Raw genomic sequence first — 25,246 nt, 5'->3', positions numbered from 1 at the left:
GTTCTGGAAAGTCAGAAGGGTATTTTGAGGGAGTATTGCCAGGGTGAGATAAGCAAGTAGAATGATGGGGTGCAGTTTTTTAATCATGTGACAGGAATTTTAGTGTAACTTTTCTTTTTGAGGTTGTTTGAGCATCCTTAGTAAAAGGATGCCCACTTGTCCACATGTGACGGTACAACCAAATTTAAAGCAGCTTGGTCGTTATTTGCCATTAGATCAGATGCCCATAAAACAGGCATCATGTTCCTTGTTTGAGCTGGCAGGGAAGAAATGGGATGGTAAAAAGGAGGAGGACTCCAGGGTATGCTAGTGGCATACCCGTTTTGTAGTCATACAAAATACCTGTTGTTCCTGTTGCTCAGGAAGGATGTTGTGCCCCAAAACTCATAATTTGTGAAGAAGGAGATGAGAAAGTTCATTTTCAGGCAGTTCTACAGAAGGGAAAGTAATTGAAGGATGATGGGTTGTGAATGATGTCAGGCTCTTGATTCTTTGTTTGCAGGGCTTCAGAAATCACTGTAGCTTAGTCCTGTGGCATTTCTTGTTGATTTTGTTCTTCTTGTGAATTCCCTCTCTTAATAAACATAACATCCTTTTGGCTTTGCTTGTAGATTGCCCTGCATTTCAGGGGATCTCACCTCTTACTATTCAGCAGCTGTTTCCACACAGCTTAGCTCTTCTGCTCTGGACACTGCACAGTACTGTCTTCCTGCCTTCAGAGTGGCTGTTTCCTTCTTGAGCTTTTCTTCCTCAGACACTTCATGAAGGAATGCAGAAGTACTCTTGACCTGTGTGCAGGCAAATATTTCCTCACTTCCTGAAAAGCTTTGCAGTTTGGCTGAGCTCTCAAAAGCTCAGGTTGAGGAGGAGCCTCACACTTGTAGGACATCTGCATCCCATGTCATGTCTGTTGTGTGCCATGTGTCCATAGGGCTTTGCTAGACAAGACCAGTCATTAGGTCTTTGGTGCTTGCAAGTGCCTTTTTTGCCTAGGAAGAGCACCTAAACTCTTCTTGCTGTGGCACTGAGACCATCACAGGAATAAGATTTAATGGTATTTTCTGACTGCTTTTTGAGGGTGTGTCTGCTTGGACCCGTGACTGGTGCAAGGAGCTACGGCTGCTGGAGCTCCTTGTGACACCAGCAGCATGACAGCTGGGGGAGTGATTTGGGATTCCAGCATTGCATTAGGGTGTTGTGAGATAGCTGCTTATTTTGAGCTAACTCATGGAATTGCACAAATGGCTAAGAAAACAAAAGTTCTAAGTGCCTTAGATAAGACTGCTTCTTGCAGACTTCATCTGGGCTTTTTACTTCACTCCTTTAAGCAGCATTTTGTGGTGCCACCTGGAGGGACTTTAATATGACAATTTATGGGCCCAACAGGAGGGAAAATGGCTATTTGGAAGTAAAGTACAAAGTCTGAAGGCTAAAAATCATTGTCAAAGCAAAATTCTGCTGTGTTTGTCAGTATTACCAGCAGAGGAGTTTTAGGCTGCAGTTAAATGGCAACTGCTGATATGTATGTGTGCACACGTGTAAACTGGATTTCAGAGCATGTGTCAAGTGTTTTGAACTTTGACTACCCTGTGTTTGCTTCAGAGAACGGAAGACACTCTTTTGTGAGAAGTAATAAGAAGGTTTATACAGCAAAAGAATGAAAGGAATATTCGAATTAATAAGAAAGACCTAATTGGCATCTGCCTTTTTTTGTGGGACAGTGTGAAGGATACTAATTAAAGTGTGTTTTAACTAAGATCTTATAGGTTTGGTTTATAACTTTATATGTGCAAGAAAACCAACTTATATTATTCAAAGCTTTTTTTTTTTTTGGTGACAAAATAAACTGCTTCTTTTTAGAATGTGGAAACTAACATTTTACCAGTACACTTGATTTTTCTTTTCTACTGGTTTGATGTATTTTTTGGTGTTATTTTTATGTCAGTAGAATTTTATGTATGTCTTTTGCAGATTGAAAAATCTGGAGTTTTTAAAAGAGATTTCTTCCTCCCCCATGTTAATTAAACTCCTTATTTTATTTGGGCTTCCAGTAGTTTTAATTTATATTATTTGTTTTTGTTTTCCAGGTCAGATGTACAGTTGCTTGTAAGTATCATTCTGTTGCTTGCCCTTTTTCTTTTTTTTTTTTAACATAACTCTCCTTATCTTAGTTGGTTTCAAGAAAGATCAAGCAGTATCAGCAAAGTACTTAAAAAAAAAAAAAAAAGCTTCCTAGAAAGATTTTTTAGAAATAGCAGTTAAAAATATATACTCAGTTATTTTAGTGACTGTAATACCTACAATGCATTTAAGGATATTTAAAAATAGAAATCTGTATTTAAATCCCTTTGCTTTTCAGTTTGTAGAGTTCTGGTAAAATCAGGTGTACTGTGCTTATTAAAAAGATAGGAAAGTACGCTTAAAGGCAATAAAAGCCAAACAAGCCCCAAAAGGAAAAGACACAAAAAGTGATGCCTTTAAAGAATTTCTGAAGTGAAATTCAGTTTAGAAATGCTGTACTGGCTAAGATAACATGTTTTCATGTGGCAGAAATTTCTAAAGTGTGTGCAAGTAAGTTCTACCTTAATACTGAACATCAGATTTAAATAAGTTAGCATTTAAATTTTAGGGTGTGAATCAATGCTTTCTATGCTTTAGCCTGTAAAATTGACGTAATATTTCTGGCCCTAGAAACAGAGCCATGTCTGTTTCTTACTGGTGGGAACACATTGTGGGAATATGAGAGGGGAAGAGGGGAATATGCTTGGGGGGAGAGACAAAATTGCTATGCCAGGTTAAACAAAACTTCTGATAATACATGAAGGAAACACACACACACAGTGTGGCTGCAATTTTTTTAAACTGCTTTCAAATAAAACTGTACTGAAAAGAGGGGTCATAATAGCTTTCATCCAAGCCATGTGTAGTCAGTGGATGGCTGAAATAATGTTGCAGTCACTTGAATTTAGTTCAAATAATCTCACAGAAGTTAAGAGGTAAAACCAGGAAATGTGCAGTGAGGTTTCTGTAGAACTAGAAAAACAGAAGTGACTGAGGGTCTGTGCATGATATCTGTAACTGACTGTACTTCTGCAAATGGGAAGTTCAGAAGTATTGTAAAGACAGAGTTTTGTGTTCTTTCAGGCACTGAGGACTGCAGCTCAAAAAATGCAACTGCAGAACCAGCAACCAGTAGTAATGATGATTTATCAGTAAACTCTGCAAGTGTCAACAGAACCTCTGCAGGTGGAAGAGGGGTCGGGTCTGCATCACTCCCTGATGAAACAAGAGGTGATCTAAGCACTGTAACACATTTGTGGTTTGGATTGTGACTGGGATGTAAATCTTTGGGGTGTTTTGCACTTCTATATCATGGTTGCACTAGTTCAGCATTGCAGGGGCATGAATCCAGCTGCTTTACTGCAGTAGAGAATGAGGCCAAGAAATATATCTGAGCACCTGACTAGGAATGCAGTTTCATGCTGTGATTGCAGCATGGCCTTGGAATAGTTTTATCCATGTTAGACTCAGACTCCCTTCCCTGTTAATTATGGCTTTTTAGGTTACTGGTTAATAGTTCAACTCACTGTGACATAGAGATTTGAAATGCATAAGTGGTGGGGTACAGCTGAAGTCCTCTGCCTAGAAGTGAACATTCCGTGTCACTTATGTACAGGACAGATGTGTGAATCTTGCAGCTAGAAAGACTCCTATCTTTGGAATATCCACTTAAGGAAAAAAATGACAGTGTGTTGTGTGTCCCAGTCTTTGGCAGCACACTGTGTAAAGCTCACAGCTGAGGCAGCACAGAAATCACTGCTGCACCTAGACAGCTTTACTGCTAGAGGTGAAGTGAAGCTTGAGGAGTTGCAGTAGGTAGCAGAGATTGCAAGTGTGCCTTGCAGTAGAGAAAGGTGGCTTCATTGTTTTCCCAAGCTGATTTCTGTTTTACAGAGACTGGATGTGTTTGTTTGTCAGCAAATATTCTTGTAAGTTAAATTTTTTTTTCTCTTTTCGTAGGATCCAGCCTGATTTATAACCTCACAGCAGAAACCATTGGTGTGAATTCTGTCACCTTAAAATGGATGGTGAATGACAGTGCTTCCAACACCTACACATACAGGATAGAGGTTGTAAATGGTACAGATGATACACATGTGAACAGCATGACATCCAATACAACCGGAGCAGAAATTACTGGGTTAATGCCTGGGACACCCTACAGCTTCACAGTATTTGCTGGTAATGAGACAGAAGGAGAGTCTATACACCTGTATACAAGTAAGTCACAGTTTTTTGCATCCCTGTTGCTGATGGTCTGTGCTTTGCTGTGCAGGACTGGGCTCTGCCCACCTGCCTGACATTGTAAACTTAATATCAGCCTTACCTGGGCCAGATGTTAAGAATGAGTGGTTCACGTATAGAAGAAACATAGCCTTGATTTATTTATTTACTTATTAAACACCAAACTCCCTCTAACCCCCCAGCATAAACCAAAAAGTCCTCCACAACAACATCTAAACCAAAAACCAACCAATAAACCAAACTGAAATTGCCTGCATTGCCAACCATACCCATCCCTTTCCTGTGCACCTTTCTGGATTCCCTGGGAGCTCTGCTTCAATGGTGACCAAAGCTTCTCCTTTGGAGTGTCAAAGGGAGGTAAATGCCACTCAGCATGGCTTGTCTTCAGTTCTCTGTTAGCTGCCCAGTGGTGCAGCAGCCTCCAGGAGTGCCCGGTGATGTTGTTGGGATGCTCCTGCAGTCTGGACCACGAGTGGTGTGAGGGAAGTGAAGGCCTGTGTTCCTTGTTGCCATGTCTGTGAGCAGCTGTTCTTGCAGGTTAACAAGTTGTTGCTTTGCCTTCCACAGGGCCCAGCCAGGTTGATAACCTCACAGCAGAATCCATTGGTGTGAATTCTGTCACCTTAAAATGGGTGGTGACTGACAGCGCTTCTGACACCTACACGTACAGGATAGAGGTTGTAAATGGTACAGATGATACACCTGTGGAGAACTTGACATTCAGTGAAACCAGAGCAAAAATTACTGGGTTAATCCCTGGGACACCGTACAACTTCACAGTGTTTGCTGTAGCAGCTGATCATGAGACAGAAGGAGAGGGAAGTCCCATACACCTGTATACAAGTAAGTCACAAGTTTTTTGCATCCCTATTGCTAGTTGTCTGTGCTTTGCTGTGCAGAACTGGGCTCTGCCCACCTGCCTGATGTTGTAATTTAATAGGAGCCTTACCTGCTAAAAATGAGTGTTTTGTGTATACAAGAAGCATAGCCTTGTTTCACAGCGTATGTTGTAGCAGCTGATAATGAGACAGAAGGAGAAGGAAAGTCCACAGACCTGTATACAAGTAAGGAAATGGTGGACAGCTCAGAGCTCTTGCTAACTGTTTGAGGGCTAAAATGTAAAGTTCTTATGTGTATAGATCTGATGTTTTATTACTGTAGCCTAGTTTGGAATGTCTCGTAAACAGTGTGCTTCTTTAGGTGTGGAAGAAATACATCCTTGGTTTTAAAAAGAAAATCCAGGCAAACATAATCCACCCTGCTTCCTCTCCATCTTTGTCCTCATATCTCTTCATGTGGGAGATAATTTCTTGTCACAAATAGTGAGCCAGCTAGGAAGGATACCTTCCTAGAGTTGGTGTATTTTAATAGAGTTAGACTCATGGGACATGGCAGGTGGCTGAGTTGGCTATGGTGATCATTAAAGGACCAAGTTTCAAATTTACAGTGTAATGAATAAAAAGAAACAGTAGAGTTGCTCCCCTGGAGTCCAGGAAAGCTTAAGCTGTTCAGGGTACTACTTAGCAGTCTACCCTGGGAATCTGTTTTTGAGGGCTTAGGAATCCACGTGTGCTGTTGAGTTTTTAAAAACTGCGTTTTAGAAGCACAGGAACAGGCAGTTTCACTATGTCAAAATCAAGCAATTGGGGCAGAACACCAGCTTTGGTGAACAGGGAACTCCTGATGGAGCTCCAGAGGATGAAGAAATTGTATGAGATCTGAAAGTAAGGTCAGGCCTCTCAGGGGGATTACAGAGCTGTGGTTTGTCTATGCATGAAGAAGACACCAAGGGCCAGAGCTCAGTTACAGTTGAAACTGGCCCGTGCTGTTTCAGATAACAGGAATGTCTTTTTGAAGTACATTAATAGTAAAATGAGGTCTAAAGAAAACATTGGACTGATCCTTGTTGAAGATGGTCACCTGCCTAATAGGGATGAAGGAAAAGCAGAGGCAGTCGTGTGTGTTTTGCCTTAGTTTTTGATGATGCTGGCAGACCTTGGTGTGCCTGATCCCCAGAGCTGGAGGCCCATGAGAGCTGGGGCAGTGGCTTTCCCCTTGTGGACACTGAAACTGTGGGGGACATCCTGTATCAGCTGAACGTTCACAAGTTCATGGGGCCCGCTGGGATTCATCCCTGAGTGCAGAAGGATCTCACTGTCTTACAGCAGGACCTCTCTCCATCAGCTACCAAAGGCCTTGGGAGCCTGGGGAGGTCTCTGCCAGCCACTGTGACTCCTGTTTACCAGGAGGGTGGGAGGAAAGACCCAGGAACCTGCAGGCCTGCTGGACCAACCTCAGTTCCTGGAAAAATTATGGAGGAGATTGTACTGAGGACTGTTGAAAGGTGTTTAAGGAATAATGCAGTCTTCAGGTGCCATCGACATGGGTCACAAAGGGAAAGTCCCATTTAATTAATTAGATCTTTCTGTGGTAAGGTCACCCTCCTGGTGGGGAAGGGAAGGGGTGAATGTAGTTTTTCTGCATTTTACTGGGATTTTTGGTACTGTCCCTTACAGCATCCTTCTGGGCAAGTAGTCCAGCTGTGGGATGAGGGGGTTCATGGTGTGCTGTGTGTGGAGCTGGCTGCAGGGCAGGGCTCCCAGGGTTCCAGTGAGTGGGGCTGTGTTTGGTTGGTGAGCAGCCACCAGTGCTGTCCTCAGGGCTCAGTCCTGGGGCTGCTCAACATATTTATCAAAGGTATGGATGCAGGAGTTGAATGCATACTGGGTGCAGTTGTGGGCCCTACAATTGAAGAAGGATGTAAAGGTTCTTGAATGCCTTTAGAGGAGGGCAAGAAAGCTGGTACAAGGGCCGGAGTGCCTGTTCTGTAAGGAGCAGCTGAGGGCTTTGAGCTTACCTACTTTGGACAAAAGGAGGCTGAGGGGTGACTTCATTGTTCTCCTCAGCTTCCTGAGGAGGAGAAATGCAGAGGGAGATGATCTCTATTTTCTGGTGTCCAGGGATATGATGAGTGGGAATAGTTCAAAGTTGCCTCAGGGGTGGTTTAGGCTTGACATGGGGAAGCATTGCTTTACTGACAGAGGGTTGAAGCACTGCAATAGGCTTCCTAGAGAGGTGGTCAGTGCCCCAAGCCCTTCTGTGTTGGAGACATTTGGACAATGCACTCAGTAATACCCTTTAACTTTTGGTGTGGCATGGTGTGGTCAGGTAGTTGGATGAAGGTAGTTGTAGATCTCTTCTAAGTAATTATTCCATTCCACTCTATCACTTTCCTGCCCACCTCTGGATTCCCAAGGGAAGCCTTAGAAGTTCAATCACTGTAATGGCCTGTGCTTATGTTTTGGGGTGTCAAAGGGAGATTATCGCCTCTCAGAATGATTTGTATTCAGTTCTCTTTTAGCTGCCTAGTGAAGGCCTGGTGTGGATGTGTTCCATGTATCCATGTCTGTGAGCACCTGTTCTTGCAGACTGACAGGTTGTCTTGCCTTCCACAGGGCCCAGCCAGGTTGATAACCTCACAGCGGAATCCATTGGTGTGACTTCTGTCACCTTAAAATGGGTGGTGAATGACAGCGCTTCTGACACCTACACGTACAGGATAGAGGTTGTAAATGGTACAGATGATACACCTGTGGAGAACTTGACATTCAGTGAAACCAGAGCAGAAATAACTGGTTTAATCCCTGGGACACCATACAACTTCACAGTATTTGCTGTAGCAGCTGATCATGAGACAGAAGGAGAGGGAAGTCCCATACACCTGTATACAAGTAAGTCACAGTTTTTTGCATCCCTGTTGCTGATGGTCTGTGCTTTGCTGTGCAGGACTGGGCTCTGCCCACCTGCCTGACATTGTAACTTGATAGCAGCCTTACCTGGGCCAGATGTTAAGAATGAGTGGTTCACGTATAGAAGAAACATAGCCTTGATGTATTTATTTACTTATTAAACACCAAACTCCCTCTAACCCCCCAGCATAAACCAAAAAGTCCTCCACAACAAGTAAACCAAAAACCAACCAATAAACCAAACTGAAATTGCCTGCATTGCCAACCATACCCATCCCTTTCCTGTGCACCTTTCTGGATTCCCTGGGAGCTCTGCTTCAATGGTGACCAAAGCTTCTCCTTTGGAGTGTCAAAGGGAGGTAAATGCCACTCAGCATGGCTTGTCTTCAGTTCTCTGTTAGCTGCCCAGTGGTGCAACAGCCTCCAGGAGTGCCTGATGATGTTGTTGGGGTGCTCCTGCACTCTGGACCACGAGTGGTGTGAGGGAAGTGAAGGCCTGGTGTGGCTGTGTTCCTTGTTGCCATGTCTGTGAGCAGCTGTTCTTGCAGGTTAACAAGTTGTTGCTTTGCCTTCCACAGGGCCCAGCCAGGTTGATAACCTCACAGCAGAATCCATTGGTGTGACTTCTGTCACCTTAAAATGGGTGATGAATGACAGCGCTTCTGACACCTACACGTACAGGATAGAGGTTGTAAATGATACAGATGATACACCTGTGGAGAACTTGACATCCAGTGAAACCAGAGCAGAAATAACTGGGTTAATCCCTGGGACACCGTACAACTTCACAGTGTTTGCTGTAGCAGCTGATAATGAGATAGAAGGAGAGGGAAGTCTAATACGCCGGTATACAAGTAAGGAAATGGTGTCTCCAATTGCAAGTCACTGTGCTGTTTGTACCAAATTGCTCTGTTTCCTTACTTTGGTTTCCAGCTTTGTCTTGTTTCTTCTTGTGACATTGCTTTTTTGCTCTAGCTGTGTGCGTGCATGAATGCAGCGGTCTTTGCAAAAGGACTGAAATTGTCTCTGTGCTTGCATGTGCTCCCTGTAAATCAGTTATTTCATCAACATGTCTGCTCAAGACTGTGTAGAGATCCAGCTGGTACCACAGCCTGACTTCTCCTAGACACTTGAGGGCTGTGTAGACCCCTCACAACACCTCTGGGAGCGGGTTGCCACAGCTCGTACCAAAAGATGTGGTGTGCAGGGATGTGGTGCCACAGTCACCGAGGCTTTTTTTTTCCTAAAAGTTTTTTTGAGCTCTTTGCAGAGTCTGGGATCTGAGGTTCCTGTGGGCTGTGACTGACTCACTTCCTATGGTTGCGTTATCAAGTGTGGTGCCAATCTTGTTGACTTTTTGCCAGGACACCTTTTTCCTAGACTAGATAGATGGGATAGGAGTAGACACTACTTTCATGTGTAGCTCAGAAATGCAAAAAGAAGAGGCAATTTCGCTGCAAAGCAATTAGGAGGAGTGTGTACTGGAGCTGCTACTGAGTTTGTAAACTTGTCTAAGCTGCCTGAAGTGAGTTTTATCTGTCTAGAATTGGTGCTGAGTTGGGCTTGCAGACACAGCTCCCTAAGGTATGTCAGCTGTTGGACCTGTTTTTCCTGGTATTGAGGAGAGTTTAGGCTGAAGATCTCACATTGAGACTCATGGGCACAATTTTGAATTAACAGATCAAGATTAGCTTGGACTGTTACTTTCCCTGATTTCCATCTGTTTCTCTGTCTGGAAAACCGCTGTGGAAACAAGTGATTATTGCATATGAAATGAAATAGAATATCCCCCAAAGCTCCTATGACCTTTCCAGAGATGCCTCTGCGTGAATGCCTGAAACAGGGAAGTGACGCTTAGGCTCCAAGTGATGCTCATTCTGTGTGGAATAGGGAAATGTAGCTGTGGCTCTTTATTTCTTTTTTTTGATGGGTTGTTGCTTTGCCATTCACAGGGCCCAGCCGGGTTCATAACCTCACAGCAGAATCCATTGGTGTGAATTCTGTCACCTTAAAATGGATGGTGAATGACAGCGCTTCTGACACCTACACGTACAGGATAGAGGTTGTAAATGGTACAGATGATACACCTGTGGAGAACTTGACATCCAGTGAAACCAGAGCAGAAATTACTGGGTTAATCCCTGGGACACTGTACAACTTCACAGTGTTTGCTGTAGCAGCTGATAATGAGACAGAAGGAGAGGGAAGTCCCAGAGACCTGTATACAAGTAAGTCACAGTTTCCTGCATTGCTATTGCTGATAGTCTGTGCTTCGCTGTGCAGCATGAAGCTCTGCCCACCCACCCAAGGGTCGTAATTTAAGACTGTTGCAGGCAGAGGTGATGATTCCATCCTGGAGCTGGAGGTGGCCAGTCTCCAAGTTAGAGATGGATATTAGTGTAAAAGCAGAATTGCCCTGGTAGAAAGCTATTGGTAAAGTTTGCTGTCAGCAAGGAGAAGAGACATTTCCTTGAGCACTGGTTTCTTGCAATTTTGTGAAAGGGGCATTTGCATTTGTTTCCCAGAGTATGGGGGTCTGAGATTCTCATTTTAAGGGGCTCCCACAAAGAGCATTTTATACCAGGTGAACTTGTGTGATTTGGGGGCCTATAGCTGCCATCGTGGTGCAGCCAGGAGAGAGATTCAGGCAGTGCTAGATCAGGAGAACTCCTTTGGCCATCCAGCACTTTACCATGTTGAGTATTAAAAGTCTTGACATGTGGCGTTGGAAGGACCATTTTGGAGCTGGCTTCCAAGGCAGTAGCCCAGCCTGATCTTTCCACACAGTGCGTTTGAAGGAAAATGGATGCATGTTCTTGTCATTTGTCTTTTCCTGAAATGCGCCTGCATGTATGATCCTAGCTGTCCAGCCAATGCCCAAAAGTCTTCCCAGTGCTGTCTGTCTGTAATGGCTAATTGCCCTCTTTTAAAGATGCAAAAAGAATAGGTGGCTGGAGACAGTGTCTCCAGAGGGTCTGGAGATGGTTTCTCTTCTATGGGAGTGAAATCCTCTTCTATGAGGATTGGAGCAGAGTGTCTGGTTCATCACCACTGATCCTCCTCTAGTGATATTTCATCTTCCTTGTATTTTGTGGAACAGAGTTGCACCACTGGCATCCTTCCCCTCCACTGTTCTCTCCTTGCTGCCTACCTTTTTGCCAGGTGAAACCCTGCAAGTGGTGGCACTGGGCAGGCCTGTGCCCCTCTTCCCTTTGCCTGTGAAAGTAAAATGAGTCATGCTCGAGATGGCTCAGTTTCAATTTCCTGCTATCCAGCTATTAATGCCTCCAGCCACCAGGAGTGCCTGGTGATGTTGTTGGGGTGCTCCTGCACTCTGGATCTGAGTGGTGTGAGCGAAGTGAAGGCCTGTGTTCCTTGTTGCCATGTCTGTGAGCAGCTGTTCTTGCAGGTTAACAAGTTGTTGCTTTGCCTTCCACAGGGCCCAGCCAGGTTGATAACCTCACAGCAGAATCCATTGGTGTGACTTCTGTCACCTTAAAATGGGTGGTGAATGACAGCGCTTCCGACACCTACACGTACAGGATAGAGGTTGTAAATGGTACAGATGATACACCTGTGGAGAACTTGACATCCAGTGAAACCAGAGCAGAAATAACTGGTTTAATCCCTGGGACACTGTACAACTTCACAGTGTTTGCTGTAGCAGCTGATAATGAGACAGAAGGAGAGGGAAGTCCCAGAGACCTGTATACAAGTAAGTCACATTTTTTTGCATCCCTGTTGCTGATGGTCTGTGCTTTGCTGTGCAGCACAGGGATCTGCCCACCTGCACATGGCCTGAAATTTAATAGTGTTGCTGGCAAGTTGCTGTGTTTTGCCTGCCTGCAGTCAGACATGTTTGTTTGAAAGGACGTAGCGTTCTTTGAAAAAGCAGAGTAAAATAAACACCTCTAAAACAATGATTGTTGAATTTGGTTACCAAGAACTGTGTCGCAGTGGACACTTCCCAAGAACATTGTCTCTGGCCTGGGATTTTTGTGGGTGCATTTGTTGCCTTCACTTCTTGAAGGATTGGGACCTCAGTACATTCTTTTAACGGCTCCCATATAGAGATACTGTGATCTAGGGCCCTGTGGCTGGAGCAGAATGAACTGTAGATAATACTGGCTCAGGAGTACATTCATGGCACAACTAGGCAAGTGGCTCCTTTGCCACCTTTCATCACCTCTGTTCCTCTTTCAGTGATATTTGAAGTTCCTTACCTTTTGGTGTACACAGATGGACCACCATCTCCTTTCAGACCACCCCCCCCACTCCCACTTGTATCTCTCCTGACCAACATCTCTGAATTTCTGACCAAAATCCTGGGAGCTGTGTCATTGTAATGATGTGTTCTGCTTTAGAGAGTCACAGGGAAATGAATACCACTCAAGGTTACATTCCATCAACTCTGTCTTAGCTGCCCAGTGGTGCAACAGCCTCCAGGAATGCCTGATGATGTTGTTGGGGTGCTCCTGCACTCTGGACCACGAGTGGTGTGACGGAAGTGAATGCCTGGTGTGGCTGTGTTCCTTGTTGCCATGTCTGTGAGCAGCTGTTCTTGCAGGTTAACAAGTTGTTGCTTTGCCTTCCACAGGGCCCAGCCAGGTTCATGATCTCAAGGCAGAATCCATTGGTGTGACTTCTGTCACCTTAAAATGGGTGGTGAATGACAGCGCTTCCGACACCTACACGTACAGGATAGAGGTTGTAAATGGTGCAGATGATACACCTGTGGAGAACTTGACATCCAGTGAAACCAGAGCAGAAATAACTGGTTTAATCCCTGGGACGCTGTACAAATTCACAGTGTTTGCTGTAGCAGCTGATAATGAGACAGAAGGAGAAGGAGCGTCAATACACCTGTATACATGTAAGTCATGGTTTCTCACATCCCTGTTCCTAGTAGCCTGTGCTTTGCTGTGGAGCACAGGGCTCTGCCCACCTGCCCAGGGTTTGAAATACAATATTATGTTTGGCAGAAGTCTGCACACAGCCTACCTGGAGTCAGCAATGGTAATCTGTGGGAGAAGGATCTTTGCAGGGGGTTTTGTTGCCCTCTGTTTCCTCTGGGTGAAGCCCTCAGGTTCTCATTTGGAAGATCTCCCACAGAGTGTGCATTGTGCCTGGGGAACTTTCCCTTTTGGAGGGCCCATGGATGCAGCTGATCTTGGGCAGCACAGGATGGAGTGGCTGTCAGCCCTGCTGCTTTGCTCAGCCCATCAGCAGACAGGAGAAGGCTAAGTTACTTCTGCATTCCTCATGTTAGGCATTGTGACTTTTCCTCCTTGTTGTGATCATATGCTGCCTTCTCCTTTCCTTTGTTTTATCCCATTTTGACTGACGTGAAATGAATTTGGCTCAGAGCTCCTGAGTGGGTTTTCCAAAGGGGTTCTGGGATGAACTTGGAGAGTTGCTGGTACTCTGAAAGTGCTGCTTGGCTGAGTTTCTGGAGTCTTCTCATGACTTTCTCAGAGCCCAGCATTTTTTTCCTTAACTCTACTTAGGGAAGAGTATGCTGGCCTCTGACATTTCCCATGAAGCACTGATGATACTTCATCTAACTGTTCCTACAGGATAGAGGTCAAAAGTCATGACTCCTCTAGAAACCAGGCATCCATTGTCACCAGGTGTCAGAGGTGTTCCAGGGTTTGTCTGTAATCTCCTATAATTTCACCATATTTGTAGGAGTAGGCAACAGTGTTACTGAAGAAAAATAAGTATTTATAAATTGCAGTAGAAGTAAGTCCCAGTCTCTCACATCTATTTTTACTAAATCTGTTTCTTCTGGTACACAATTGTGCTTCTCCTTAGTTTCTTAAAATAATACCCCTTCTAACGAAAAAATAATTTAATAGATGAGTCTGTAACCCCTGTATTTGAAAGTACCAAATACTTCCTTACCGAAAGAGGAAAAAATTTGGTGTGTATTGTAATTGTAGATTTAAAAGTGTTTTCGTCCTGAAGGCCAAGTTTTACAAGATGTTTAGTTAGGGGAGTATTTCTTCTCAGTCTTCCTGCTACATTACTTTTTAAGTATCTTTCTTTATCTGGTCATAAGGTTGCAGTTTTTATACCACATCCTTGACAACTCTCACCCAAACTGACTTGTTATAGTTGCTGCTTTTAAGGATGACTACTGCTTTGTTCTTAATGGACAGAGATTAAATAATTTTGTTATGTGTTCACCACTAAGAGTTTTACGTAATTATAGTGATTTAGTGGCAGTCTGCATACTACTATAAAATGTTCTTAGAGTAATATGTTAAAGGGTTGAATGGTATTTTGAAAATGTTGCTGATCTTGCTAGATAATCAGCCTCAATTTTCCCAGTAACCCTGTCTGTAGGTAAAGAGCACAGAATAGGTCTGTGTACTGTGTTTAATAGTTATCTTCCTCATAGGATAACAAATCCTTGTGTAGGCAGTAGGTGCCGTGTAGGCATCTTTTTAAAAGGGGAAGGAATACTGAAGTTTTACAAGCATTTATACACATAACATACAAACACACAACTTTATCTAGGGGTAAGGTTGATTTCTTATTCCTCCTTTTTTGTAATTCTTTTTTCTTTTGGCAGTAACTGTCTCAGTGGATTCACTTCAGTGTGAGCCAGTGGCCAAGAAGCCTTTCCTAATGCTGAAGTGGAAATGTCCTTTTGGTAACAACTCTGGCTTCAGAATCAAAATATACAATATAAGTACTTCTGAGGTAGTAATAGAAGATTCGGCTCCACGCTGCATGGAAGAAGGCCTTGAGCAAACCTTCGAAACAGCACATTTAAATTTTTTCAGCACCTATAATGTTACTATTGTAACTCTTCCAAATGGCTCTGAAAGCTCTCCAGTGGACAAGTTGTGTCACACCAGCATTACTGGTAAGCATTAAGAACAGAGCATGAAAGGCACTTGTAGGACAGAAATATTAACTTCATGGTTGCAGAATACCAGACTTGGTATGCACTACATTATCAGCCTGCAGAGTATGAATAAAACACTATATTAATTCATAGTCTAATGTGATGCACAATAAAAATGCATTATGTGAACAGTGTTGGTATCACAGCCTTTTCTTGTTTGGAAAACTTTTATCAGTGCTTAATGTACTAAAAAATGTTTTTGTTGGCAGACCCACCTCCTCCAACCGAAGTTCCTTCAGTCAAGGTTGTCAGTCACAGCTCGTTGTCTGTTGAATTCTCTGATTTTGATTCACTGAATGGTCCATTGGAAGCCTATGCAATAATGATTACAACAGAAGATCAAAGTAAGATATTATCATGTGGCTGAAACAATTTACCAGGCAGCATTATGTTTTACACTCTGAATAGGTGTTAAACAGATAAAGAAAAGGCAGACTCAGAATTTTCAATCACTTTTCAGAAATCATGAGGCAGATACCTTGCTTGAAGTCAGGTCACTCCTTGTTTTCAGAAGGTGCCTGTTTTCACTCAGTCTTTTCCTGCCTGACTTATCTTTGCACATAAATCTGTTATGTATTGCCCTTATGCTGTTTCCACCTTGATTTGCCAATGATTCCTTTCCCCAAGATTGTGTATTGTCCTTTCTTTCCCCACAGAATAATTTTCAGACCAGCTAATAGAAGCAGCTTTGGAATATGAAATGTTTTTCTCCCTTTCTTCTTCAGCTGAAAGATGCCTGCAGTAAGGTCTTAAAAGGGAAAGAGCTTTTTTTTTACTGATTTTACCCAAAACACTTTAAGAGAGATGGGATGTGGGTGGAAGGCTTAAATATCATTGACAGCATGAATGGAAGTTAAATTCTGTGGAAAGCTAGAGAACTGAGAAATGTCTCTGATAGGGGAATGTCTTGTGATAAAACACTAAATTAAGGAACTTAGTTTTGCAGCATAGGTTCTACTTGAACAACTTTTCATTTTTGCCAATGCACTGGGAATAAGGCACCCGATGGAGACAGTTTCTGCTAAGTGGGAGTTGACATTCATGCTTATCTTTTGTTACAACACTAGAAATTAATTTTGCAGAATTTTGATTATAGATATTGCTTCAGTGGTTTTCCATGCAATATACATCCAAGAAATGCATGTTTGTGTGGGTGTATATAATATGTGTGTGTATATATATGTATATACGTATGTATGTGTGTGTGTGTATATATGTTACATCACATCAGTGCAGAAAATTCCTATCTTTCACATGCCTACTCAGCTGCCCAAGAATTGCTGATTTGAATGCCAGTCTCTTGCCTGCAGCTCTGCTTGTAACTTCAGCCAATCAGTTAGTCACAAGGAGATCTGGTGTATTCTTCTTTGTGGTTTGAATTGGAAGGTATTCAAGGAGGAATTTGTAGGATGTGACTGAGAGAAATAAGAGAGGAAGGTTGCCCACATCTGTAATTTACAGTGAGTGCTTTGGTGGGAGCAGAAGACAGCCTCACAGCCAAGCATCTCTTCAGCCTTATTGTTGAAATAGGACAAATATTCTTGAGGTGTGTTTCTCTGTTCTAAACCAGTCATGGTTACCTTTAGGATAGACAGAGATATTCTGTTGTGTAGGAAATACACAATGCTTTATTCTGTTGTCTAAGGCTGTGTGAAATGTTGTAGGGTGGTATTCAAGGCATCTACAAGGAGCTGCAGGTATAACCAGGGATGTACATCCTGGTGGAACAGAAACATAAGTTAAGACATAACATATTTCAGGTAGTATTGAACACCCATTTCTAGGCAGCTGAGTTATTTGTAACCTCATCTGCTTTTAGTGAGACCAAGTTAGTGCTCTAGAAGAGTTGTGTTGCACCCTCTTGCTGCAGAGTTACAGTTGAGGAGAGCTTTGCTGCTGGTGGTAGATCACCCCTTTTCTGCACAGCTCTAGAAAATTTACCAGAGCTTTTCCACCTTTCAGAACCTCCTGCAAGGCTTCTCCTTTTTAAAGGTGAATTCAGTATTATACCCACCTTTAGAATGACCTTTTAGCTTTGTAAAGACAGTCAGTAGAGAACAAATTTCTGTCAAATGAGTGAGATTCTTTGTCCTGCCTCAGCACTGGGAAGATTTGTCAATTGGCTTGCTCTTGAGTTGTTGGGACAACTGGTAAGTTGAGTTCATTATTACCTCTTAGGTTACATGTTCTTCAACTGTATAATTGCCTCAAGATTCTAGGGTTTGTCTGCTTAAGAACAGACACTGTAAAGTGGTGGTGTTCTGCAAATGGTGTCCTGTTGGTCACTGCTCACTATGGTAGCTTGTTCTTAATCTTCTGAAGGGGAAATTTTCTGATCGTTGTTTTGTCCAGTGCTTGTCTATGTCAAGCAAAGGCAGAAATTACCTCTTTCATCTCTTACAGTTCAGGTGTGAGACTTTCTTGTAGGATAGAACAAGGTCAGGCAAGTGTAGTTTCACCCTGAATGAGGCCTTATGCTTTTTGGGTAGCACAAATACTGATGGATTTTTTTCTACACCATTTGCATTTTACTCTCTACATACAAGAATAGCTAGAACATGTATGGATAAAGCTGACTTGGCTGGTGAAGTGTGTCCACGAGGGTGCCTGGTTCTAGCACTCATGCACCTTTATTCAGAAGCTCCTATGCACGCTAGAAGTAAAACCAATAGCAAATTAAAACAAATAACACTGGGGAGAGGTGGTGCAGTAGATTGCACTGCAGTAGAAGAGGTTTCTGAGATTATCTGTTGCTCTCAGCCTTCCATTTCAAGCAGTACTTATGGAGGAATGGAGGAATGTAGTTGATGTGACCATCTCAGCCATTGTGCCAATTTATACAAAACCAGGGGATGAATTATATTCATGTTCTTGTTGTTTCCTGAAGGTTCTGAGTCTTTGAAGTCTAAATTGAACAACACATACAAAGATTTCAAGAAGAAGAAAACAACTGCCTATGTTACATATGTCATAAAAACAGAGCAGGCAGAATCACATTCTTCCCGTTCTCAGAGTGATAAAAACATCATTAATGTAGGCAAAGGAAACACAATGTATGGCTATGAAAACGGACCATTGATCCCTCTTCGTTCATACAGGTATTTATTTCAAACCACCCTTTTGGTAAGTTTTCTGCTGTTGAAATCTGGAAGATCATCTAATGAAAAGATAACAGATCTTGCTAAAGGCTGTTAAAACCCTGTAATGTACCTGGTTTTGTTTTTTTCTTATTCCTTCCTTTTCAACAGGGCATGTGTTGCAGGTTTCACTAATATAACCTTTACGGACAACATGATTGAGGGGGAAGATAGTTATGTATCATTTTCACCCTGCTCTGAACCAGTCTTACTGCCCCAGGATCCAGGTATAGTTAATGTCAAATGTTGGACTGGCAGCTTGGCACATACACAGCATGTGGAGATTCCTTAATTATGGCAAGTTTCATAATATCAAACCACCTGTTGGTTTCTCTGTATGAAGTGTTTCTAGCTTTGCAGTGGCACTGCTCTGTAAGTTTATACCTGGCTTTTTCTGTGGGTGATCCCTCTTTTCCATGTAGGATTCCACTGCAGGAGTAGCCAAAAGCGAAGGCAAACTAAAAGGGATTGGATGACGCTGTGAGATACTGATATAGCAACAAGTGGCAAATAGCAACTGATGGTCTTGCAGTTCTGTTAAACTAGAAGCAGGTGTATTGAAATGCAGATATTGATCCTTTGATCCCAATTTTCTATTAATTTAACATTCTCTGGTTGTATTCTTAAGGAGATTTCAATACTGGTACTGCCAAAGGACAGTAAAGACAAGATATTTTAGTAGAGTGAAGCATGCTTGGTTAGTTACTTGCAAGGTTCTGCTGTAGCATGTTGATTCAGTTAGGAGTTACTGAAGAGGACAATGAGTAATACTTTTTCTCTTTTATCAGGTGTTATTGCTGGAGTGGTTATTGGATGCCTCTTGGCTATCTTGGCTGTAGTCGCTGTAGGGGGGTTCATATTCTGGAGAAGGAGAAGGTAATGTGTGTTTGTTGCTGTATTGGTTGTGTTGAGGAGCATCAGTGTTTCACTTCAGTATTTTTCTCCTAGAAAGGGCTCTGTCTATCATGATATATGGCTGTCAAGACGTTTTAAAATATGTTGTATTAAAATGTTGTTTGTATGTTATAGATTAGGGTTGAAGTATCAAACCACATGTTTAATGACTTTGTTTAAGCCCATAGTTACAAACTATGAGTTGAGAAGTTATAAACAAAATAAATTTTAATTCATAGAACAGAATTATAGAATCATAGAATGGCTCGCTTTGGAAGGCACCTTCAAGATCGTCCAGTTCCAACCCCCCTTCCATGGGCAGGGACACCTCCCACTATCCCAGGCTGCTCAGAGCTTCTTTCCAGTCTGGCCTTGAACACTGCCAGGGATGGGGCATCCACAGCTTCTCTGGGCAACCTGTGCCAGTGTCTCACCATTCATGAAAAGTGATGAAGTCATTCAGTAACAAGTGAGCCAACATCTCAAATTATTGTGCTAAAAGTAATTGGGTAGAATTGTAGCTTAGATGGTTTGATTTTAAACTATCCATCAGTCATTCTTTTTAATTGCTTGATGGCCTGGCACGTGAAACTTCTGCAATTTCCAGAAGCTGATGAGTTTGAGCTGGTCTCTCAGTTTCCAAGCCTGTTCAAATCATCTGGGTTGTAAGAGTGCACCGAGGCTTTTTCCTGCTTCTGATCATCCTTTATGTGGAGTTAGCCATAGGGTCCTTAGTTGCTTTAAGTAACTGTTGTTATTTTTATAGTTGTGTCCTATAGCTGTGTACAACCTTGGGAAGAGCTTCCTTTAAAGCTAGTAACATTTCTTTTCGTTCAGCTACCACTGAATGACTGACACATCACTGCTGCTAATCCTAGAATTCCTGTAGGGATTCTAGGATTAGCAGCAGTTCTCCTGAGATATCAGTTAGTGGTGCAGATCTCTCAGTTATACATCTTCCACCAAAATATGTGCTTTGTGTTGAGGCTTTATACTCTGGTTCCAACAGAAAGAAGCAGTCCTATTGCATAACATCAATAAAAGAAGGGTGAAGTTTTTTTGTTTTGGTTTTGTTTTGTTTTGTTGGTGTTTTTTTTGGTTGGTTCATTGGGGTTTTTTTTTTTTTGGTTGGTTGGTTTTTTTTAATTCCAGGTGTAAAAGTTTGCCTCAGGAGTTTGGGGCTTTTTTCCACAGAATAAGATGCTTTAAAAGAAATTGTTCTCAACAGGCACAAGGAAACAGATAAGAAATTTTGTATAAATTCCATTGAATCTACTGTAAACCTGTGTTGTTTTCTTTCACATTATAGGAAAGATAAAAGAAATACTGAAGTGTCTTTTTCTCCAATTAAGTAAGTCCATATCTTTTCTCCTGGTATTTTGTGAGCTCAAGTGATATTTGCAAAAATTACTCAGAACTCAGATACTTGTTTTTTGTGCAGTTTTATAGAGTATTTTGAAGTATTCATTCCTCATGGAGCTGAAAGATGCCAGCATGCAGACTAAAAATAATCATGTTGATTGAGACTTTTAGAGCTACCACAGGGATTTGAGTGTTCATTTCATGGATCACTATTAGACACATAAATGCTCCACATGGTTTTGAAAAACCGGGTTTGAATGAAACACAGACTTCATGCACGTTGAGGGACCAATGAGAATTGTTGATAAAATGCAAAAAGGCAAAATATGTTCTGTGATCTGATTTTATTTTTTTTTTCTTAATTAACTACTTTGTGCTGAGCCATTCATCCAGATAATGTTATAACTGTAAAAGCTGGCCATGGAGGCACAATATATTGGAAGTCACAGGCACTGCAACTGAATCATGTTATTGGTTCTGGCACCAATTTTTGTGCTGGTGGAAAGCCATGGCCAGAACATCCCATGGAATCCCACTTCTGTAGACTTAATGGTTGGCATAAAATACACCAGGGCATTTGGTCAATCCAATGGGAGTAAGCAGCTGGCTGACACCTTGTGTGATGTTCCTCTCCTGAAGGATGCACTGTTCTCTCCTTGATTTAACAGAACAGTTAAATGCTATGCTTGATACTCTGTCCCCTGTAAGTGCACTGTTTTGTGGCTGCAACTAACAATCATGCTTTCAGTCTTAGATTCACATAATGAAAAATACAACTGCATGTGTCTAATCAGCTTTTTTTTCTTCCCCTCACCCTCTCCTGAAGAATCAAGAAGTAAGTAAAGCATACTTTCTAACACATTAACTGAATTAATTCATGGCTTATTTACCTAACACCAGTTGCTGACACGAGGCTTTTCTCATTTTAGATCAAAAATGATTAAAGTGGAGAATTTTGAGTCATATTTTAAGAAGCAGCAAGCTGACTCCAACTGTGGTTTTGCTGAAGAGTATGAGGTATGTGCCCTCAGTGGGGAGAGAGCTTCATGACAAATATTTTTGGAAAGACTAATCATCTTTCCTATGGAGCGTGCACAAGGCTTACTGAAGGAGAAAAGAAGGGTCCTTTTTTATAGAGATGATGAAGCTGTGTGTATAGCCTTCCCTTCCCTTATACAGCTCCAAATTTAGTTGAAGTGCATGATATTACCCTGAATTATTATCTCTGACTGTGGGCTTGTGGCATGGCCTGCTTATCAGAGCTCTCACCCAAGAAATCTTAGCCCTAGTCATATGCCGACTTAGCCTAGGCGACGCTGTACAATTTCTCTGCTCTTCAGTTTTCTCATCTTGGGTTGTTTTGGGGTTTTTTATACATATCAAGACCAGTCTGTTGCTAATCTCACTGACTTCTTCAGTGCGTGGGTGTGATTTGCAAACCGCACCTGTGAATAGCTCAGTCAGAGAAACAGCAATTATCATTTGCTTACTGACCATAAGAGTTTTTCTATGAAATGTGCTAAAACTTACTTGCTGTAAGAAACAGAGGACAGGAAGGAAGTGTCAGGGAGGATTCTGTGTTGTCATGTCTGCTGTTAAAGAATCTCATTCTGTTTCTCATCTCTTCAAAGCTATTAATTGACTTTCTTCTTCAAATTCTGTCTCTTTGTACTTCACAGGCTGGTGCTCCTCCTTGCTTCCTTTCAGATTTTGCTTCCTTCAGTTGGTTCATGATGTTGGTTCATGATTTGCTCCTCTCTACCTGTAATGTCTGCAGAACTTATGCAGTAGTTCCCTGCCTTGGGGACAGAAGGAGCTGCCATTGATATCAGTGTCTCTTTCCACAAAACTGTTTCCAGGCTTTTAAAGTCCATCTGTGGGTTTTAAACATGCTGCTATTCCTACATTCTGTATTAATCCCTTCTCTAAAAGATTTGCCACTGTCACCCTCCCACTCTGTAACAAGATAATTTTTATTGACATTTATCCCTGTTTAACAGGCTTCTTTTACAGCACAGGACACAATTGTTTGGACTACTTTTCTGTTTGTCACATTTCTGTATGATTACTAAATCAGGACCAGGTACTCATCAGTCCTCCTTTTATTGTAGGAACTCAAGTCTGCTGGTGTTCATCAGCCAAAATTTGCTGCTGAACTTCCTGAGAACAGGGGGAAAAATAGATACAACAATGTCCTACCATGTGAGTTATTCTTTTTGGGTTCGCATCTTCTACTGGTTGAGTTTTAAGTGAAACCCATTGGGTTTGGCTGATCCAGCTTTAATAGTATCCAGAGGTTTCAAATATCATTTTCCAAATGGATGAATTTGGGCTGCTGCTTTCCCAAAGTCACAGTATAAACACACCTGAAAAAGCCTTCCCTCAGGGATATTTCTTCAGAAAGCTTCTTTAAAGAAACTTCCCTTTACTAAATAACTTTAATTTTCCATTTGTGAGAAATGTGCAGTCCAGGTTGAAAACACACAAGAGGATAACAGTTGACCACACACAAATAAATTTGCAAGCTATGAGAAATATTGAGACCCTGCTGGCCAGCTTTGCAGATCAAGTAAGAGTTGAGGCCCTGTCAAGATGCCTGTGGGCATTCCAATGTAGCAGAGAGTCAGAAGTAATTGAACAGTGACAGGTACTTAAGGATGCTTTGGAAGAAAAACATTGGTTGCCATGGCAAGAGCCAAATCACTTTTTATCCAGTAATTACTGTAGTAATTTGGCAAGAGCCAAATCACTTTTTATCCAGTAATTACTGTAGTAAATCTTGTATTGTATTAAAAATATATAAATTAGCAATACCAAACCCTGTTTAAAACGAAAATAATCTGTGTTTCTTGTGTGATTATCCTGGCCACTCCTTTTTCTGAAGCCTACTGCTATTTATGATTCCTAAGGTTATATTCTTATTCTTAAAATGCACATTGAACACCTTTTATTTAGAAACCATGTATTAGATAAACAACATTGTTCTGAAAGGTTCCAGTTCAAAAATTCATAGTTGTCTTTTCCTTTTTTTTTCTGCAGATGATATTTCTCGTGTTAAACTTTCAAATCAAAGCTCTGGAACTGACTATATTAATGCAAACTATATGCCTGTAAGTTGCTTCATTAGCTGAAATGAAATATAATGTGTATTTTTCTGATGGCTCATAATGATGTTTAAAATAAGCTTTTATTTCTCACTGATGATGTGTGTATATATACACACATTTATTTTGTTTTTTTCTTCTTAGGGCTATAATTCAAAGAAGGCATTTATTGCTGCACAGGGTCCATTACCCAATACTATAGAAGACTTCTGGCAAATGATTTGGGAAAAGAGTATCTACTCTATTGTTATGTTGACAAAATGTGTGGAACAAGCCCGGGTATGTTGTTATCAATACTGAATTGTCTCTTAAAGGCAGCTGCATCTCTTCTAATTTTGTTGTTACCTTAGTGGTTTGGAGACTGGCCACTGTCTTTGGACAACTGTCTTTTGACAACCATCCTCTTGGTGGAAGACTGTTTTCTAAATTTAAAAAGCACAATTATTTTGGTTGTTGGTTTGGGGTTTTTTTAGCTTTTTCCTATTTTTATATCTGCTGACTGCCAGAATAGATTGTCTCAGGAGGGTTGTGGAATCAGTGTCATTAAGGGTTGGTTCTTCTCTCTAAAGAAAGATTTTGGTAGATATTCTCTTGCTCTGGAATAGCCCTTGAGAAGAGTGACATGCTTTCTAGCCCTGCTTCAGGTGGTGGGTTATTTAAAAGTGAGTTGTTTCATTGTTGTATGCCATGTGTCTAACTTTGTAACTCTCTTCTTAGACAAAATGTGAGCAGTACTGGCCAGACAAACAACCCAAGAGCTATGGTGACATTATTGTGACAATGGTCTCAGAAGTTGTCCTTCCAGAATGGACAATAAGGGACTTCACTGTAGAAAAGGTGACGACTGCCATGATTGTTGGTTGTTAGTGTGTAAATAACCTTGTGCTTTTGCAGATACCTGTAATATCTTCTGGACCAAACAGTTAGCCCCATCAGTAAATACAATGCAGTAGATATGAGCTTAGAGTAAAGTACAAGGAAATTATTTCAGAGTATTCTCTGCCACAGCAGAAGGAAGGGGGAAAGTGGAATATCATTGGTGAAATCACTGCAGTTGTAACAGGCATCTTTGAAGAAGCTGAGCTTGGCCCAGTACATGTGTCAGGAAGCCCAACTGTCACTCCTCTGAAGCCAGTTTTCATTGTCTTTTTTGTTAATTTTTTAATGTCTACTCTTCCTGCAGTCCAACACCCCTGAGAGCCACACGGTGCGCCAGTTCCATTTCACATCCTGGCCAGATCATGGCGTGCCAGAGACAACAGACCTTCTCATCAACTTCAGGCACCTTGTCCATGAGTACAACAGCCAGAATCCAGCAGACTCTCCTACTCTGGTGCACTGCAGGTAGGAAGGAGGTGCTCCTGTTAGGCACACTTTTGTCTTGTGGTTTTTTAAAAGTCATTTCCATTTCAGTGGGATTAAAACCAAAGTAAGTCTCTCTGTGTAAGGACATAGGCTATTTACCTTGCCAAACTAAAACCTTTGCCCAGTGCTTCAGAAACTAGCAGTGCTGTGTAGGTAGCAAAGGAAGCGATACAAAATGTCATAAAAACAGAGCATCTCTCCTAGCCTGGAAAACTGAGCTGGAAAAGATGTCCTTTCAAGAGCTTGTATATAAATCCTGTGCATGAGCAAGGCTGAGAAGCCCCTCTTGGTGGTGGTAAGAGCCACCCTCTGTGCTGCCAGGACTTTTATTACCCATGCCACTGAAATAGTAGGAGGCATCATCCTGGCTTGCCTGGCTTTTTATCAGGCCAGCAGTGAGCAGGTGGTTGGGAG

General features: G+C 41.9%; 1 protein-coding gene across 2 annotated transcripts in view; it reads left to right on the top strand.

Moving 5' to 3' along the window:
• PTPRJ (protein tyrosine phosphatase receptor type J) overlaps positions 1-25,246 on the top strand; it is a 72,298-nt gene that overhangs the window by 42,679 nt on the left and 4,373 nt on the right. The window contains exons 2-22 of one of the 2 annotated variants that reach the window (XM_084207716.1): positions 2,088-2,106; positions 3,145-3,291; positions 4,021-4,281; positions 4,873-5,148; positions 7,761-8,036; positions 8,633-8,908; positions 10,007-10,282; positions 11,494-11,769; positions 12,652-12,927; positions 14,632-14,928; positions 15,180-15,314; positions 17,858-18,068; positions 18,219-18,334; positions 18,896-18,983; positions 20,311-20,352; positions 21,293-21,380; positions 22,475-22,565; positions 23,403-23,473; positions 23,612-23,746; positions 24,185-24,304; positions 24,651-24,811. In XM_084207716.1, the coding sequence (XP_084063842.1) occupies positions 2,088-2,106; positions 3,145-3,291; positions 4,021-4,281; positions 4,873-5,148; positions 7,761-8,036; positions 8,633-8,908; positions 10,007-10,282; positions 11,494-11,769; positions 12,652-12,927; positions 14,632-14,928; positions 15,180-15,314; positions 17,858-18,068; positions 18,219-18,334; positions 18,896-18,983; positions 20,311-20,352; positions 21,293-21,380; positions 22,475-22,565; positions 23,403-23,473; positions 23,612-23,746; positions 24,185-24,304; positions 24,651-24,811 (3,638 nt within the window). The remainder of the gene's footprint in view (positions 1-2,087; positions 2,107-3,144; positions 3,292-4,020; positions 4,282-4,872; positions 5,149-7,760; positions 8,037-8,632; positions 8,909-10,006; positions 10,283-11,493; positions 11,770-12,651; positions 12,928-14,631; positions 14,929-15,179; positions 15,315-17,857; positions 18,069-18,218; positions 18,335-18,895; positions 18,984-20,310; positions 20,353-21,292; positions 21,381-22,474; positions 22,566-23,402; positions 23,474-23,611; positions 23,747-24,184; positions 24,305-24,650; positions 24,812-25,246) is intronic. The other variant, XM_084207717.1, reaches the window with a different exon arrangement.

This window comes from Fringilla coelebs, assembly GCF_963513975.1.
Source record: "Fringilla coelebs genome assembly, chromosome: 6".
NCBI lineage: Eukaryota > Metazoa > Chordata > Aves > Passeriformes > Fringillidae > Fringilla > Fringilla coelebs.
This window is presented reverse-complemented; position numbering and strand designations above follow the sequence as displayed.